Source organism: Portunus trituberculatus, chromosome 2, assembly GCF_017591435.1.
Source record: "Portunus trituberculatus isolate SZX2019 chromosome 2, ASM1759143v1, whole genome shotgun sequence".
Classification (NCBI taxonomy): domain Eukaryota; kingdom Metazoa; phylum Arthropoda; class Malacostraca; order Decapoda; family Portunidae; genus Portunus; species Portunus trituberculatus.
Window position 1 is genome coordinate 11,939,334 of NC_059256.1, and position 18,358 is coordinate 11,957,691.

Consider the following 18,358-nt stretch of genomic DNA (forward strand, 5'->3'; position numbering starts at 1 on the left):
CTTCTGAACTCTTGAGAACACCACAAATTTATGAACCTATCAATAGAACCATAGAAACACTTGAAAAACACAAATAACTTTCTCTTGAACCTATAAAAACACCACAAATTTATGAATCTATCAATAGAACCATAAAAACACTTGAGAAACACCAACAACTTTTCTTGAACCCTTAAAAACACACACAAGCTTACTGGAACCACAGAAACACTTAAAAACACTAACAACTTTTTTTCAAACCCATAAAACACCACAAATTTATGAACCTGTCAATAGAACCACAGAAAGACTTGAAAAACACAAATAACTTTCTTCTGAACCCCTGAGAACACCACAAATTTATGAACCTGTCAATAGAACCACAGAAACACTTGAAAAACACCAATAACTTTCTCTGGAACCTTTAAGAAACACACCACAACATCAATAGAACCACAGAAACACTTAATAACACTAATAACATCAAAAGATATTAAACCAACACAATAAACTGCTTAGCCTAACCTGACTTAACCTAACATGACTTGACTTGGCCCCCACAGCTCGATGGTGATTCGTGACCTGACCCTCCGCAGTGCAGCTTCTTTTGGGTCCTTCCACCTGATCCGCTTGCTGTATGACGAGTATATGTTTTACTTGGTGGAGCATAGAGTAGCGTCTTCTCTTGGTCTTACCCCCGTTGCTGTCATCTCCCAGGTGTGTGTGTGTATTTACCTAGTTGTAGTTTTACAGGACCTGGGCTTTATGCTCTTGTGGCCCCGTCTCCATATCTACACTTGTCCAATTTTTCTTTAAAGCTCTGCACACTCGTTGCTGACACCACTTCCTCACTCAAACTGTTCCAAGTCTCAGTACATCTTTGTGGGAAACTATATTTTTTTAACATCTCTCAGATGTCTTCCCTTCCTCAGCTTTTTACTATGCGATCTTGTGCTTCGAATGTCGTATTCTTCTCGTGTGTGTGTGTGTGTGTGTGTCGTAATGAAAGCTAATCTAATCTAACCTAATATAAATGTGTGTGTGTGTATTTACTTAGTGTAGTTTTACAGGGCCTGGGCTTTATGCTCGTGTGGCCCCATCTCCATATCTACACTTATCCAATCTTACTTTATAACTATGCACACTCATTGCAGACACTACTTCTTCATTCAAACTGTTCCACATCTTTGCGGGAAACTATACTTTTTAATATCTCTTACACATCTTCCCTTCCTCAGCTTCTTACTATGCGATCTTGTGCTTCGACTGGCATATTCTTCTCTCAGGATCAGATACTCATTGTCCACTTGGTTCATTCCGTTGATCAATTTATAAACTTGTATGAGATCTCCTCTCTCCCTTCTCTGCTCCAATGTTGGCAGATCCATAGCTTTAGTCTCTCCTCATATGTCATCCCTTCAAGTTCTGGGACCACTTCATCTGGTCCCATCGCTTTATCATCTTTAAGTTCCTCCAACATTTTATATAACTCCTTTTTAGGTATCTTAATGTCATCCATGTGCACATTTCCTTGTACATTCTGAGCCTTTACAAACATTGTTTCTTTAGTAAATACTTGCTGAAACCTATTATTTAGCAATTCCGCTATATTCTTAGGGTCATCTACTATCCCTTGCTCTCCTTTTAATCTTTCAATGGACTCTCTCTTTTTAAGTTTACCATTTATGAACCTGTAAAACAATTTTGGATGTTCCTTACTCTTGTCTACAATATCTTTTCAAATTTTCTTTCTTCCTCCCTCCTTACCCTCACATACTCATTTCTCGCCACTCTATAATTCTCCTTATTTAGTATATTCCTGCTCTTTTTTCCATCTTTTCCAAGCCACATCTCTTTTCCTTAGCCTTAACACAAGTTGCATTAAACCAATCCTTTCTTCCTTCCTCTCTCGGTTTATACTTTGGTACAAATTTCATAACTCCTTCTTTATAATATTTCATAAAAATCTCATATTTTTTTTGCACTTCTCTGATTTGTAACATCTCCCAATCTAATTTTCTGAAATAATTTTTCAAACTTTCTGTGTCCATCTTTCTATAATTCAATCTACCACTCCTGTATGTCTCGTCTTTCCTTCGCTGTGTTGTTGCTATCTGCATTTCCATGTGTGTGTGTGAGAGAGTCAGCCAGTGTCGTCTCCTCAGGGGCTGGGCGGGACGAGCAAGGCAGCTTCAGACGCCAACAACTTCATCAACGGTGACATCCCGGGCTACCGTGTAGAGGATTCAGTGTTGCCAGCTTTCAAACGCCTCAAATACGAGACATCCTAACTCCCCTTACCCCCATGTCCCCTTCCCACATCCCCCTCCTGTTTCTCCAGCACCCACTCCCTCCCCTCCTTTTTCCACCCTCCCCTTTTACCCAGGCACAAAACGGAAGGCGTCTCCCCAGTGGACATCCTCCCCATTATTTCCTTCCCCGCCAAACCCAGGTGTGCCCCGGCCTGCCCACGCCATGAAGCACCCGGGCACCCAGGCACAGAGGGAAGGTGTGTGTGTGTGTGTGTGTGTGTGTGTGTGTGTGTGTGTGTGTGTGTATGGTCCAACACAGTGGTGTGGTGGTATATTGGTGTGGTGTGGGAAGGACGAGTGTTGAGAGGAAGGTAGCAGTAGCACATCTAGTCAGTATTATTGTTTAGCCCCTTGGACATTTGTGTTTTATGTTAATCTTCATTTCTGACAAAACAAAAAGGAAAATTATTTTTGTATGTGTCCAAGGCTATCAAGAACAGAAATTGTATGTGTGTGTGTGTGTGTGTGTGTGTGTGTGTGTGTGTGTGTGTGTGTGTGTGTGTGTGTCTTCACATATGGTGTGGTGTAACACCAGCAGGTGTAGTTGAACTCAATTCTTGGTAGGACAAAAGAATCTAGTCATAGATGGTATAACTATTTTTTTTAAGTGTCAGAAACTGAGCTTCATTCTACAGGTGTGGGACGGACAGTGCAGGTGTGTAGTGTTGCGGGAGTGTGGCAGTGTGGCAGCAGGTGTGTGCCCCGCCTCGCCCACCCCAGGTCGGCGGGGCACTGCGAGGCCCCTAGCCTGGCCGGGTGTCACCCCGCCAGGCGGGGCGCTGGCCCCTGCCTGTAGGGTTTCTTAATCGTTGTTTCAGAGGTGTTGTGTAATTTATATTTTTATACCGAAAAGAACAACACGGAGGGGCGGTGTGGGTGTCCACCGCCACCGTCCCCAGTGGGCGCGGCGGCCGCCCCGCCCCGCTCCGCTCCGCCACGCCCTGCCCTGCCCTGTCCTGTCCTTGTGACCCCAGACAAAGCGGGGCAGAAAAGATCCCCGAGCCAGCGTGGCGTGGCGCTCCGTGGCTGGGCGTGGCTGGGCGGGGCCGGGCGGAGCGGAGAGGCGCCTTCTTCCTGTGTGCTGTTGCTTTGCTCAATGTCTCCATCCAGTGTGTCTCCCCCACACGGTGCCCCAAGAGGACTTATTTTTACCGACGAGGAGCTTGCTGCCTTTGCCGGCCGGCAAAGGACAGCAGGGGAGGGTGTGTGGGGGCAGTATTAGTGTGCAGGGCGGCGCGAGGCGGGGCAGGCGCGGGGCCACTGTGTGTCGGGCACCAGACGACCCCCGCGCCAGCATGCGGCGGCGGCGGCGGTCAGCGTGTGGTGGTGTGGCACTGCGTGGCTTCCATGGCCCCCTGCCTGCCCTCCTCCCCCGCCACACTCACTGTTATATTATTTTCTGTGGACGTTTGAGATAAAAAAAAAATGGTCCCGCCAGCCGCCTCGCGCCACACGCCCCCCGGGTCCCCGGCTACCATGCTGGGGGGCGGGAGCGAGGGCGCGGGGGGCGGCGGGGCACCTCAGTGTTGAATGTGATACTGTGTTGTGGGTCTGGTGGAGGACCAAAAGGTTATTAGTGTCTCTGTGTGCCTCTAATTCTCTACAGTTACTCATTTAACAGTTAAGTCAGTCAGTCAGTCATGCTTGCCAACCTACACGTGTGAGGCTAACTGTACTCCCCATGTGTGTGCATGTGTGTGTGCGTGTGTCCCCTGTGCACCGAGTGACCCACGTGTGGTACAAATATATTATAGAAAAGTTGCACACACAGATGGAAAAACGTTTGACTAAATTAAGGTCACAATCTGATATATTTTGTGTGTCGGTTAAGTCCAGCGGTGGCGGTGGTGGTGGTGGTGGTGATGGTGATGGTCTGTGCTGCCGCCTGCCGCGCCGCCCCACCCCGCCATGCACGCCACTACCGCCACCTTGAACTCGCACATTATTGCCTGTCTGCGCGGAGGCTACCTGGCTACATGGACAACGAACTAGTGGTCCATTAATAGCAACATTATCAGGGAAAGTTAAACAAACAAATGTATTTATCCTAAAAAAAAAAATCCAAATTATTAATCATTGTCATTTTTCCGTCAGTCAGAGAGCAGGTGGTTTGGTGAGGCGACAGCGCTGCGTCGGGGGAAACATCTGTGGCGGGACAAGTAATCGGTCCGTGTTCAGATTTCAGAAACGCTTTGCTCTCACCACGACTATTTCAAAGGCCACAGAGATGATTAGCGGGGTTTTCAAGAGTGTTTCTCCTGTTTATAGTGTATAAAATCATGTCATTCTGTCACTAGAACCGTAAAAACACCTTCAAAAACTTGTCTAACTATAAATAAAGCCTTTTGAAATAATAGAGGTGAGGCGGACAAGTGTTTGAGAATACGAGCCTGGTGTGCGCGTTGGTGGGTGTTGGAGAGGCAAAGCTGAAGAGCGAGGCGTTGTGATGCTGTCTGGTAACGATATACTGGCCACCAATACACGCATACAGTCTTATTGCCACTAGAACTAATAAAACACGCAAGACAAAGGTGCGAGGCGTTGTAAAGTTACCCGTTCATGACATAACTGGTTCACCTACACGCTCATGCTGTCTTGCTGAGAAATGTCGTGCAGCTTATTGGTGTACAGTATTTGGTTACCAGCCAGCACCGGTGTTGTGGGGTTAAAGACAGACATAGTAACACAAACACGTTATACTTCACACACACACCCACACCCAAACACGCCAAGGCACAGATGTTTCCCCGGGTGATGGCAGCAGAGACAGATGTGGGCGTGTCCCGGCCAGTGGTGTGGTGCAGATGGTGTTTGGTTAAGAGTGGCATGTCAGCTGCTGGCATGGCAAAGTAAAGCGGAGAGCACGAGGTGAGAGGGAAGGCTGAGGTGATGGCTGTGGCGAGGCACTCCCGCCACGCCCCACCGCCCCTGTGCCGCCCCTCCCTCCCCGCCAGGGCCAGAGGGAGCCAGATATGTTTTGTAATGTTTGTTTTGTATAATGTATGAATAAACCAGCAAATGGTCCCAGCAGTTTCTCTCTCCTCATAAAACCAGCGTGTGTAGCAGTTGTGGCAAGGCGAGGCAGGCGTGTCTGTCTCAAGGGTAGGGCTGGCCACTGGGCAGTGTACACCAACAATGAGGTGTACACTTCAACACAGCTTAACTGACGGTCACCAGGCACCACAGCGTGTTGGGTGACGTCTGGTCCGTATTATCCTAGCCAAATGAATTTACTCCGCAGATCCTGGAACTATTGCACGGACATCCTGACTAACTGTGTTGATCGTGTGTCAATTTTGGGGGCAGTCCAGCGAACACCCTACGGCCTCGCGTGTCTGTGTGTGTGTGTGTGTCAGCGGGCGGTCACGGGCGAGTCCAGCAGTGTGTCTGTCCGCACCGCTTCTTAACTCCTATTTGTCATGTGACTCATGTCTATCCATGAATGATGTGTTGTAATCAGTCTTTCTAATTGTTTTCCTCCTCATTATTTCTTACAGCAGACTCTCCAGTGTTAAGGATCGTGTAACAGTTATTTATTTATTTTTTTTCCTTGAGAGAGAGAGAGAGAAGCCAGTTTGAATAAGATGACAGGTTGCAGCAGGGCCGGGAAGGACTGATGTCTACCCAGCACAGCAGGCAGCAGCAGACGGACAGTGAGTGATGTCCATTGTGAGCTGTGGCTAGGCAGAACAGAGGTAGGGCTCTCACTATTGTTTTGTGAGATTTCTTTGGAAGACAAATAAATAAATAGATAAATAAATAAAATCCTCAAATCATCAAGTGATGGATTTAAAGTGACAGCTTACTCTTTGCTCAAACTCGTGGATAGAAGGATCAATGGAGCTGATGTCCCAACCAGACCAATCACGATCATGTATTAGACCACCACCAGCTACAGTTACCGCGATTTATAACCGAACTACTCAACAAGCCAAGATACTGTCACCACTCCCCCTGACCCTCCACCGCCACCACAGCCTTACCAGAAAAGCAACATTCCTACTATATGAAATTAATTCGTAATCATCTTGTTACATATAGATAGTACATTCAGACTCATGTTTTTACTTGCTCCTTAAATACAAAATCCCTAGAGTTCATGTAACTATTCCTGGCTTCATGATTACGTAGCTTTTAAAGAACTCAATCGGACACTGCTTGAGTTGTGACGTTTGCAGTTTTCCATATAGTCTTGGTAGAACCGTTTTTCTTTTACTGTGTCTTCAATGTATATTTTCAGGCTTTTGAGCTGCCTTGTGTATTAATACACCGTTAATTATATTATTATCGTTATCATTATTATTATTACACACACACACTCGTCAGTTGAGCTGATAGCAGCCACCATATCACACCACAGCACCACCACCACCGTCACACCACACCACTACTACCATCACACACTATAACATACCACACAACACCACTTATACCATCACATACCATTCCACACCACCACCATCACTACCACACCATTACCATCACACACCGCAGAACACCACACAACCACCACCACCGCATCCTAACGCACCACACCTACACTCACGCCAGCACCGTCTCCACTGGGTGGTACCGGAACATGCCCACCAGTCCGTGAGCCGCGCTGCACTTGGCAGGACAAGGCGCTGGCCGTGAGGGACAGTGAGTGGTGGAGATGAAGATACCGATAATAGTGATATCTATAGTAGCGAAGAGAATATTGTGTGTGTAGCCTCTCAGTAATCAGAGGTTAACTATTTAAACATGGTTGAGGACACAAAGTGGACAGTGGAGTGTGGGTGCCTGCTAGTGACACGGACAGCCGCCGCCGAGCAGTCTTTGGCTAACGTAAGTAATATATTGGTGTAACTCATCATTTCACGGTGGTGCCATGTCATAACCTAACGTTGGTAACCTCCAGGACAACATATCAGTGAACTAACACCTGCACATACTTATAAAACCAAATAATTCAAATCTTGAAAACGTAAACAAACCGATCCCTGACCCGCCGCCTCTCTCTCAGCCATTATCTGCCTCATCTCTCACTCATTACAGGCCAGACAGGTCACAAAGTGGAGCCATAGGCCTAATCTTTCATGTCAGTTGTTGAGATATATCCGCAATTACCTGATTTGTGTGCTATGGAGGCTCAGTGAGAAGAAGCGGGCCTACCCATGACGTCACGAGCCCCAGGCTGTGACGTCATCACCAGCTCCCGCCCAAAATGCCGGTCCCAGATGCTCGACTTCCACTATTATTTATATTTGTCTCAGTTCATTTATTTCGAGTCACAAGTGCCTTTTAAGGGTTTCTAATGATAGTTCGCAGTGTTTTACGTGTCTTCCATGCTTGAGTTGAGTGAAGTACGGTGATGTAGAGGGTGTTTATGACTTGAATGGGAGGGCCAAAATACGCTAAAATTTTTACCTCCGCTATCTGTGATTTTTATTTGAGGTTGTAGCGAAGTGTTTGTGTTTTCAAAAGATGGTTTATCATGAGAAAAGTGTGCAAGGCTCCTGAGAAGTTAAAGATGTGGACTTTAAGAATGATATGTAGTCCTGTTAATATTGTAAACAACGTCATTTTTAAATATTATTTTTCTAATAGGGCGAGTTGCCAGGTTTTGATATATCGAAATGATAGTCATAATTTTTGAAAAACGTTATCGATTCAGTTGAATGAAATTGGTGGGCTTTGAAATTGTGTTTAAGCAAGTCGAAGTTCTAATACTTTATTTAGTATATTTTTGAGCTATTTTTATTATTCCTTTTCTCGGCAATGTTTTTGTATTTTAGAAGTTAGTTTCGATTGATAACGAGTCAGAATTTTATAACATTCGTGTCCAGCTGCCTTTTGGGAATCCTCATTTTCAAAATGATTTGCGTAACGTATATATGTGACGTCATCAAGGAGGTTGACCCCACCCCGGCTGGACCCAGGCCGATACCTGGCTCCAGGCCCGAGGGTGTGGGTGTGTGTGTGTGTGTGTGTGTGTGTGTGTGTGTGTGTGTGTGTGTGTGTGTGTGTGTGTGTGTGTGTGTGTGTGTGTGTTGCCTTATCTTTCGTTATGAGGGAGCCCACCAGCTGGAACCACTGACACCCAGCTCCCAGCTGGAGGGTGTTGGAGCTGGGTGGTGTGTGTGTGTGTGTGTGTCATTTTCTTTCATGGTACTTAGCGTGTGTGTGTGTGTGTGTGTCCTTTTCTTTCATGGTAGCGATGTGTAGGACTGAGTGTGTGTGTGTGTGTGTGTGTGTGTGTGTGTGATTCACTATGGTCGCCCGGTAGTCACCCAGCCAGCCTTCCCATTACGGAACAAGCTCAGAGCACATAGTCACCCAGATCTTCGGATAGGACTCAGAGTGTGTCTTCGGATAGGACTGTGTGTGTGTGTGTGTGTGTGTGTGTGTGTGTGTGTGTGTCGTTATTTCACCGTTCTGTATACGTTTCATCTCTGGCGTCCCTCTTTATTATCCTAGTCTGTCAACACAAACTGCAAGTAATAGCGTATAGCGAAATGTGTCCTATTCTTAGCGCTTATTGAGCAAGGGGAAGCTATGATATGTAGGAAACACATAGCCCGGAGCAAAGCAAGGTGCCTCTATCGCCTCGCCTCGCCCCGCCGTGTTAACCCCTGCAGTAACATGACGTGTTTTCATATTTATTCTGGCTATTATTCAATGATTTTATACAGCTTCACAAACTTATGTGGGGATTAAAATAGTGAAAACTGGCCATTAATCTCTGACACCGTAGACCCTTCTTATTGTAAGCAAAATCATCTAATCACACACAAACTATCGTAAAATGCCACTTAAGGGATTAGACTCGACTCACTCAGACGCCCATAACTGAGTGCATGGCGGTAATTCAGTGCTGGAGATCTTAATGACAACAGTGCCCACAGAGATAGATTGAGAGTTTATGGACGACAACAGTAACAACACAGCGCCTTGTTTTCACCCGACATGTTTCCACTTTCCATCGTCGTTCGTGGAGTGGCTGGCGAGAACAAATCAAGGTTCCTCGCAATTCTTTTACCTTGATTTTTGGGTTTGATTAGGCGATTTTATTGACATTAGGAAGGGTCTATGGAGGTCAGAAGATTAATGGCTGGAGTCTTCACTATTTTAATCCCCCACATAAGTTTCTGAAGCTGTATAAAATCACCAAATAGCAGAATGCATAGGGAAACGCGTCCTGGTACTGAAGGGGTTACGGCAACGCACACCCTAAATAGCTTTGATACTAGTTAACCCCAATGAATAAGTGTATGCAAGTCACTGTGTGTGCTTGAGATCTTACTGAAAACAATGCCTACACATCAAATTGTTTTCACCTATTACATATTTCCACTTGTATCGCTGCACGTGAATGGAATAGCTCTCTCTCTCTCTCTCTCTCTCTCTCTCTCTCTCTCTCTCTCTCTCTCTCTCTCATAATCCTAATTCAACATTCCTCTTAGCTCTTCACAACAGACAGATGAGAAAGTCGGAGTAATGAGTGGAGAGATTTGGTAAAGCTTCCAGATAGTAAGTGTGTGTGTGTGTGTGTGTGTGTGTGTTGGTTACCTGGGCAACGCTCCCCAGGTGAACCAAGCTACAGTGGTCGCCTCACTACCCACTCCACTAGTTTAGCTCCCCCTGTGTTTCCAGACCCAGAGAGTAAAGCAAAGCCAGAATCCACCACCAAGCTAGATAAATAACCCATTGCTATGTTAAATAAGTCAATAGTTAAGTGTACCCCAGTTCAGACAGCCCGCGACCTCCGGCGCCCACCATGATCCGGACCAAGACCCCTCACCCCATCAACTTCCGTCCCTTCCCGGGTCAACTAGTCATGTAGTAGTAGTAGTAGTAGCAGCAACAGTGTTATCATTATTACGAGTGTGTGTGTGTGTGTGTGTGTGTGTGTGTGTGTGTGTGTGTGACGGGGTGCTCAACGTAGGATTACCCTCTATCTCTCTTTTTCGCTCTCTCTAATCGGCAAAGCTAGTCAGGGTAGAATCAACGACTCACAAACGTGTTTAGGGAGGGGGAAAAGTATAGTAAGTATAGTAAAGTATAGTATTGGTGATTTGGCAGCTTGATAAACGGGTTATATATGGAATTAGTTGTTGTAAGGGAGTGTGGGTTGGCTAAGTATACATCACAGTGCACAGCCTCAGAATAGTACAATGTTGGGTGTCCTGAACTGGAACGCACGCAAGAAGGTGAGACTGAGGAGAGATGAGCGTGTCTGTCTCCCATCCTCCCATTTCCTTAAGAAAATGTATAGTTTCTTTAGATTTTCCACCCAGTTTGTATTAGATTTCCTCAGATGACAATGAATTTCTCTATCTGAGGAAATTTTCTCGAAAAGTGAGAGTCCTGCTGGGCAGCGTACACCGACACTGAGGTGTACACTTCACCAACACGGCCTGCCTGACGGTCACCAGGCACCACAGCGTGTTGGGTGACGTCTGGTCCGTATCATCTGGTCAAATTAATTTACTCCGCAGATCCTGGGAACTATTGCACGGACATCCTGACTAATTGTGTTGATCGTGTGTCAATTCTGGGGGCAGTCCAGTGAACACCCTACGGCCTCGATCGCGTGTCTATGTGTGTGTGTGTCAGCGGGCGGCCATGGGCAAGTCCAGCGGTGTGTCTGTCCGCACCGCTTCTTAAATCCTATTTGTTATGTGACTCATGTCTATCCATGAATGATGTGTTGTAATCAGTCTTTCTAATTGTTTTCCTCCTCATTGCTCCTTACAGCAGACTCTCCAGTGTTAAGTATCGTGTAACAGTTATTTCTTTTCCCTAAGAGAGAGAGAGAGAGAGAAGCCAGTTTGAATAAGATGACAGGTTGCAGCAGGGCCGGGAAGGACTGACGTCTACCCAGCACAGCAGGCAGCAGCAGACGGACAGTGAGTGGTGTCCATTGTGCGCTGTGGCTGGGCAGAGCTTAGGTGATGCGTTTTTACGTATTGGTATGAATAATTTTAGTATTATTAATATTGATATGTTATTATTATTATTATTATTATTATTATTATTATTATTATTGTTAGCTATATTTATCATAATCTTGTACTCTGGCGCGTAATCACTCCTTCATTACTTTAAACAATAACACGTGGAGCTGTTTATCGTAACGAATGTTTGGTTGGCGTCCTCTAGCCCTTCTGAAGCACTGTTATATTAAAAAAAAATGTTACGTTATACATTCCTTAGCTCCACAAGAGAGGCGTGTGGCAGAACCATTATGAGTCCACTATCATTAGCGGCCTTCCTGATAATCCTGATGCCATTTTTTTTTTTTTTTTTTTATCTTAAGAACTGGCATAGGGACCTTTATCCCTCCCCATTGTTTCTTTCTAGACCAGTTTTTCTTTTATATTGAGAAAGGGAAACATTGGTGGTCTGTGTCTCTACCGCCGCACTACTTGGGGGACGCCACACGCTGGAGTGAAGAGCGAGAACAGCTGATTGCGTTCCCGTGGTGACTCGTGAGGTGGTGAGATACTGGCGGTGGCTGGCTGTGGCTGTGTTTCCTGAGGGCGTGGAGAGTGACAGGTGGTAAGAGAAGGCGTGGGTGTGGAGTTGTTGAGGTAGAGGTGGTGGGAAAGGCTTGAAATAAGGTGGAAGGACTGCAGTAAAGAACACGTGCATGACTATTAGTAAAACAGCAGCGCTTCACCATCACAGCTGTCAGGGCGTGGCAAGGGAAGGCGTGGGTGTGGAGGTGGAGAGGAAGGTCTGAGATAAGGTGGAAGGACTGCAGTAAAGAATACGTGCAGGGCTATTAGTAAAACAACAGCGCCTTACCATCACAGCTGTCTGGGCGTGGAGAGTTACTGATGGCAAGGGAAGGCGTGGGTGTGGAAGTGGTGAGGTAGTGTTGAGAAAAGCCTGTTATATGGTGGATGGACTGCAGTAAAGAACACGTGGCTATTACTAATTAAGCAACAGCAGCGCCTCACCACTACAGTTGTCAGTGCATGGTGTGACTCGCATTTCTAACCTCTTCACTGTGGTATTGAGTCACGCAGCGAATTATGCGGAGAACAGCAGTTGAGAAAAAAAGCTGTGATTGGTAAAACAAAATAACACAAAAAAACATCAATTTGAGAAACATTATAACAGCGATGAGAGAAATACAACTTTTCATCCAGGGCAGTTAGCATTTCACCTAAACTAACTCATTATCAGCAAAAACTACCATTAAGCTTCCATTATGACAGGTGGACACAGCAGAATGGCACACAGCAGCGAGAACCAGCCGCCAATCTTCCCAAACAGCTTCTTGCAGGACTTCAATTTGACCTCCTGCAGTAGTACAAGTGACGAGGAGCAACCATGCCTGGCCTCGTGCAGGAGAACCCTCACATCCACCGCCAGAACTAGTACACCCAAGAGCCACAGAACCCCAAGGAGTCTTCATGAGTCTTGTGACAGGATGGAGAAGAGAGAAGTGGCCAGTGTGAGCACAGAGTTTCAAGAGGCGAGGCTGACTGACACTACTGCTAGCTCCGATACTGACCAGGAGGTGTGTGTGTGTGTGTGTGTGTGTGTGTATTTACCTAGTTGTAGTTTTACAGGGCCTGGGCTTTAAGTTCGTGTGGCCCTGTCTCCATACCTACACTTATCCAATTTTTCTTTAAAGCTGTGTGTGTGTGTGTGTGTGTGTGTGTGTGTGAGAGAGAGGTGAACTTTTCCATTTATTTTGACAAGTTAAATGTTCACCAGTTTCATTTTCATTTTATTTAACTTTTTCTCTTATTTTTTCAAGTGATAGGTGTGAGTGACAGCTGTTTTAACACTTTATCAGTGAAGTGACAGCTGCTTTAATCCTTTATCAGTGAAGTGACAGCTGTTTTAACCCTTTATTCGTCCTTGTATGGAGTATTCTTCGCATGCTTGGGGGGGTTCCAGTCACACAGTTTTGTTAGGGTGGAATCAAAAGCTTTTCGTCTCATCAATTCCCCTCCTCTGACTGACTGTCTTCAGCCTCTTTCTCACTGCTGAAATGTTACATCTCTTTTTATCTTTTATTGATATTTTCATGCTAACTGCACTTCTGATCTTGCTAACTGCACACCTTCCTCCTCCTGCGGCCTCATTGCACAAGGCTTTCTTTATCCTCTCACCCTTATTCTATTCAACTCGTTAATGAAAGAGTTAACCAGTACTCTCAATCATTCATCCCTTTCACTGGTAAACTCTGGAACTCCCTGCCTGCTTCTGTATTTCCATCTTTCTATAATTATATTTTAATCTTCAATCTATTTTAATTTCCAAGTTTTTATTTATTTATGTATTTTTATTTTATTTATTTATTTTTTTCATCTTTTGTTGCCCTTGGCCAGTTCCCCGTCTTCCATAAAAACAAAGAAAAGAAAATGGCAGGTGATGGACTAAGACTGCTCTTCTCCACTTACCACCACCCCTCCCTCCATCACTGCCTATCACTCATCCACTCCAGCCTTTGCTTCCACCCGTCACCCACAAGTCAAGCCCTCCATTGGGACACGTTTTTACTCTGAGTTTTGAGTATGACTGGACGATTTTATTGCATTAGGAAGGGGCTATGGAGGTCACAAGATTAATAGCCAGAGTTTTTGCTATTTTAATTCCCACATGAGTTTCTGAAGCTGTATAAGATCAAACAGTAAGTAGAATAGATATTAAACAATTTTATTTACATTAGGAAGGGTCTATGGAGGTCAGAAGATTAATGGCCACAGTCTTCACTATTTTAATCCCCCACATGAGTTTCTGAAGCTGTGTAAAATCAGCAAATAGTAACCAGAATAGATATGAAAATGTGTCATGGTACTGAAGAGGTTAATGTAGTAGTGAGCAGCTTTAGACAGACCGATGATATGTGACGTGTTGCTTTCCTGTGCTGCAGAGTCCCATGGGCTATACCACCACCACCACCACCACCACCACTACTGCCACCACCACCACCTCCACTGCTGCTGCTGCCGCCAACAGAGACACCCCATTCAGTCAGTGTGTTTCTCTCTCTCTCTCTCTCTCTCTCTCTCTCTCTCTCTCTCTCTCTCTCTCTCTCTCTCTCTCTCTCTCTCTCTCTCTCTCTCTCTCTCTCTCTACTGTAATTGACTCACGGTTAAAATTGTTGATGACTAAACTACCTCAAAGATTTATCAGTTCTTTATAAATCCTCTTAAACATCATCGGAAGTTTACGAATCCTTTAAAATGGTCCTTTTTTTATATATATGTTTTTATTTATTTATTTATCTATTTATTTTATTGTTTTTATTTTTACCCTGTGGACTTTTCAAGGGAGTTTCTGGGCTAAAGGGGATATTTTTTGTGGTACCTCTTATCTCAAAAGCCCACCCGCTAGGAAACCGTTGCCCCGAGTGAGGAAGCCCAACCTACACTCAGACCGTGGACAGGATTTGAACCCATGCGCTTGGAGACCCATCGGACCCCTAAGCATGCCTGGTTCCACTGTACTCTCAGAAAATTTATGGTTCCTTTTAAAATTAACACTTTGAACAATTTATTTTGATAAGTTAAATGTTTCAGTACAGTTTCATTTTTATCTTATTTAATTTTTTCTCTTTTTTTTTCAAGTGGCAAGTTTTAGTGACAGCTGTTTCAATCCTTTATTAGTGAAGTGACAGCTGTGTTAACCCTTTATCAGTGACGTGACAGCTGTGTCAACCCTTTATCAGTGAAGTGACAGCTGTGTTAACCCTTTATCAGTGAAGTAACAGCTGTTTTAACCCTTTATCAGTGAAGTGACAGCTGTTTCAACCCTTTATCAATGAAGTAACAGCTGTTTTAACCCTGTATTAGTGGAAGTGACAGTCAGACAAACAATAACAATTAAGAAGTCCTCATGTGAAGTGTTTCCCATCAGACAGCAAGCCATGGAGTGTGAAGGACATCTCATACCTGCTGGAGGGGATGCGGAGACAGCTGCCGAGGGTGGACAACAAGAGCTGCCTTCACACTGCCAAGAAGATCAACTGGGAGGACGTTGCCTTTGACTTCTACACGGCTGAGGACTGCAGGAAAGCTTTCGAGTTCCTTCTCAGTAACATTAAGCTGGTGAAGTGAGTTGAGGTGGTTGCCAGGCCCCTGTGTGTGTGTGTGTGTGTGTATTTACCAAATTGTAACATACGGGAAAGGAGCTACGCTCGTACTGTCCCGTCTCCATATCTACTAATGTCCAACTTTTCTTAAAATCATGAACATTCCTTGCGTTGACCACTTCCACATCCAAACTATTCCATTCTTCCACACTTCTATGAGGGAAGCTATATTTTTTCACATCTTTCCTATAAGTGGCCATCTTTAGTTTTTTTCCATGCCCTTTCGACACTCTTTCACCTAAAATTTGGTGTGGGGTCGTCATGGTAAACACGGGGCCATCGTAGTCAGGGGCTGTCTTGACCAGGAAACGTTGACGCTTGTTTATGACTGTAAAGTTGAATTTTCATATTACAACTTGCTGACTTCCTTTATTTATTTTCATGCTGAATGCAGTATATCAAAGAAAAACTCCCTGGCTCAGATAAGAGTGTGCGGTGCTGGCTTGATGGAGTCACATGAGGATGTGGTGACGCTTGATTCTGACCACGAGAAGTTGAATTTTCATTATATTACATTTTGCTTACTTTCCTGCTTTATTTTCCTATCTTTTATAGTTATAGCATAATTAGTAGTGTATATAGTAATAGTATGCAAAAAGTAAAAAAATTAGTGGAAAATATAATTTTTTTGGTCTTGGGAGGTGGTTTGGAACGAATTATAATTACTTCAATAAGAATACATGTATTTTGATGATTTGGAGTAAGAACGTTTTGGAATAAGAAAAAAATTTTGAACGGATTAAGATTGTATTCCAAGGCACCAGTGTAGTTGTATTTACCTGTTGTATTGTACAGGCTTCGAGCGGGGCTCATAGTGTCCTGTCTCCATATCTCCATTTATCTTGTTTTTCCTTAAAGTTATGCACATTATGTGCATAACTTTAAGGAACCTGTAAGTGTGTGTGTGTGTGTGTGTGTGTGTGTTTATGTGTCTGTATGTGAGTCCAAACTCTCTACCTCTCATCTCTTTGCATAAAACAAGAACATGACTATATTTCTCTCTCTCTCTCTCTCTCTCTCTCTCTCTCTCTCTCTCTCTCTCTCTCTCTCTCTCTCTCTCTCTCTCTCTCTCTCTCTCTCTCTCTCTCTCTCTCTCTCTCTCTCTCTCTTCCTCTTCCTCTTCCTCTTCCTCACTACATTTACCTCTCTTTCTCCCTCTCCTCCCTCAGAACAATGACAGCTGTGATTGCAGAGTTACAAGACAAAGTGCCAAGTGGTAAGCTGAAGGCAAGTCTTATCCTGCAGCCACGCCAGCAGTTTGTGAGGGACTTTGCAAGGAAGAACAAGGGAGTGGTGGCTGGGGTAGGTGTCAAGCTGTAGAAAATCACTAAGCAGTAACCAGAGTGAATGTGGAAATGCATTGTGGTACTGAAGGGTTTAAGAGTGTTTTTATGGGTCTAGTGATAGGTTAATACTTGCAGCAAAGAGGTCAATCTGTTTTCCAGGGGTATAATGTGGTTTTAAGAGTGTTTCTAATCTCTTCAGTACTGGGACACATTTTTACCTTGCGATTTGTGTACCATTAGACCATTTTATTGACATTAGGAAGGGTGTATGGAGGTCAGAAGATTAATGGCCACAGTCTTCACTATTTTTACCCCTTCAGTACTGAGACAAATTTTTACCTTGAGATTTGTGTACCTTTAGATCATTTTATTGACATTATGAAGGGTCTGCTAAGGTCAGAAGATTAAGGGTCGGAGTCCTCACTGTTTTAATCCCCACATAAGTTTCTGAAGCTGTGTAAAATCACCAAATAGTAATCTTCAGTAGCATGTGTCATGCTACTGAAGGGATTAAAAGACATTGTATGCTTGAAAACAGATCGACTTATTTGCTGCAACTATTAACCTATCACTAGAGCCACAAAAACACCCTTAAAAACACTCTTAAAACACATTGTACCCCTGGAAACAGATTGACTTATTCACTCCAACACTAGGACCACAAAAACACCATTAAAAACACTCTTAAAACACATTGTACCCCTGGAAACAGATTCATTGCAACACTAGGACCAGAAAAACACCATTAAAACACTCTTAAAACACATTGTACCCCTGGAAACAGATTGACTTATTTGCCGCAAGTGCTGAGGCGTGGAGGAACCTGCCAGCTGATGAGAAGGAACAATACAGGAGAGATTACATCGCTGCCAAGGAGAAGGAGATTGCCTGCATGTAAGCCCTGTGTGTCTGAGTGAGTCTTGGTTAAGTGTGATAAGTTTGTATATGTGTTTACCTAGTTGCAGTTTTACAGGGCCTGGATATTATGCTGGTGTGGCCCTGTTTCCATATCTACATTTGTCCAACATTTCTATAAAGCTATGCACACTCTTTGCTGACACTACACCTCCACGCAGGTTATTCCATGCTACTATACTTCTTTGTGGAAAGCTGAATTTTGTCATGTCCTTGAAGCATTTTCCCATCCTCAACTTTTTACTATGACATCTTACGCTTCTACTGGTGACTTCATCTCTTAATAATAATTCCTCTTTATCTACTGTTTGTTTGTGTGTGTGTGTGTGTGTGTGTGTGTGTGTGTGTGTGTGTGTGTGTGTGTGTGTAATGAGTTATTTTTACCTTTCCAGGACAGTTGACGAACCTCCAGTACGTCCCAAGATTCCCTTCGAGGTGTGTGAGTGTTGCCTGTCCTCTCTTTGTCTCATGCCTATATTCGTAAACACTCTGCTCTCTCACCTCGACTGTTTTCCAAGGATGCAGAGATGACTAGCAGGGTTCCCAAGAGTGTTTCTCCTGTTAATAATGCAGAAATATTGTTTAGGTGTTACTAGAACCATAAAAATACCCTTAAATACACTGCAATCTTAAAAGAAAGTACTGTAACATAACTAGTACATAGATATTGAAGTGTTTTGAGTTACTTTGTCTTTCTCCCTCCCAGCTGTTAAAAGTGAAATGTTCCAATACATGACGGCCTTATCACACTGCAAGCTTAGCGGAGA

General features: G+C 44.3%; 2 protein-coding genes across 11 annotated transcripts in view; both read left to right on the forward strand.

Moving 5' to 3' along the window:
• LOC123505755 (DNA-binding protein RFX2-like) overlaps positions 1-12,824 on the forward strand; it is an 80,238-nt gene extending 67,414 nt beyond the window's left edge. For 9 of the 10 annotated variants that reach the window (XM_045257474.1, XM_045257466.1, XM_045257458.1 and 6 more), the window contains 2 exons: positions 543-696; positions 2,145-5,314. In XM_045257474.1, the coding sequence (XP_045113409.1) occupies positions 543-696; positions 2,145-2,270 (280 nt within the window). In that variant the 3' untranslated portion in view covers positions 2,271-5,314. Of the gene's footprint in view, positions 1-542; positions 697-2,144; positions 5,315-12,804 lie in introns of those variants that run through there. The other variant, XR_006675248.1, reaches the window with a different exon arrangement.
• The window catches only part of LOC123505793 (nucleolar transcription factor 1-B-like), an 11,313-nt gene continuing 4,943 nt past the window's right edge, over positions 11,989-18,358 (forward strand). The window contains exons 1-7 of the mRNA XM_045257496.1: positions 11,989-12,012; positions 12,500-12,804; positions 14,170-14,269; positions 15,156-15,351; positions 16,560-16,692; positions 17,461-17,570; positions 17,984-18,026. Coding sequence (XP_045113431.1) covers positions 12,514-12,804; positions 14,170-14,269; positions 15,156-15,351; positions 16,560-16,692; positions 17,461-17,570; positions 17,984-18,026 — 873 coding nt within the window. The 5' untranslated portion in view covers positions 11,989-12,012; positions 12,500-12,513. The remainder of the gene's footprint in view (positions 12,013-12,499; positions 12,805-14,169; positions 14,270-15,155; positions 15,352-16,559; positions 16,693-17,460; positions 17,571-17,983; positions 18,027-18,358) is intronic.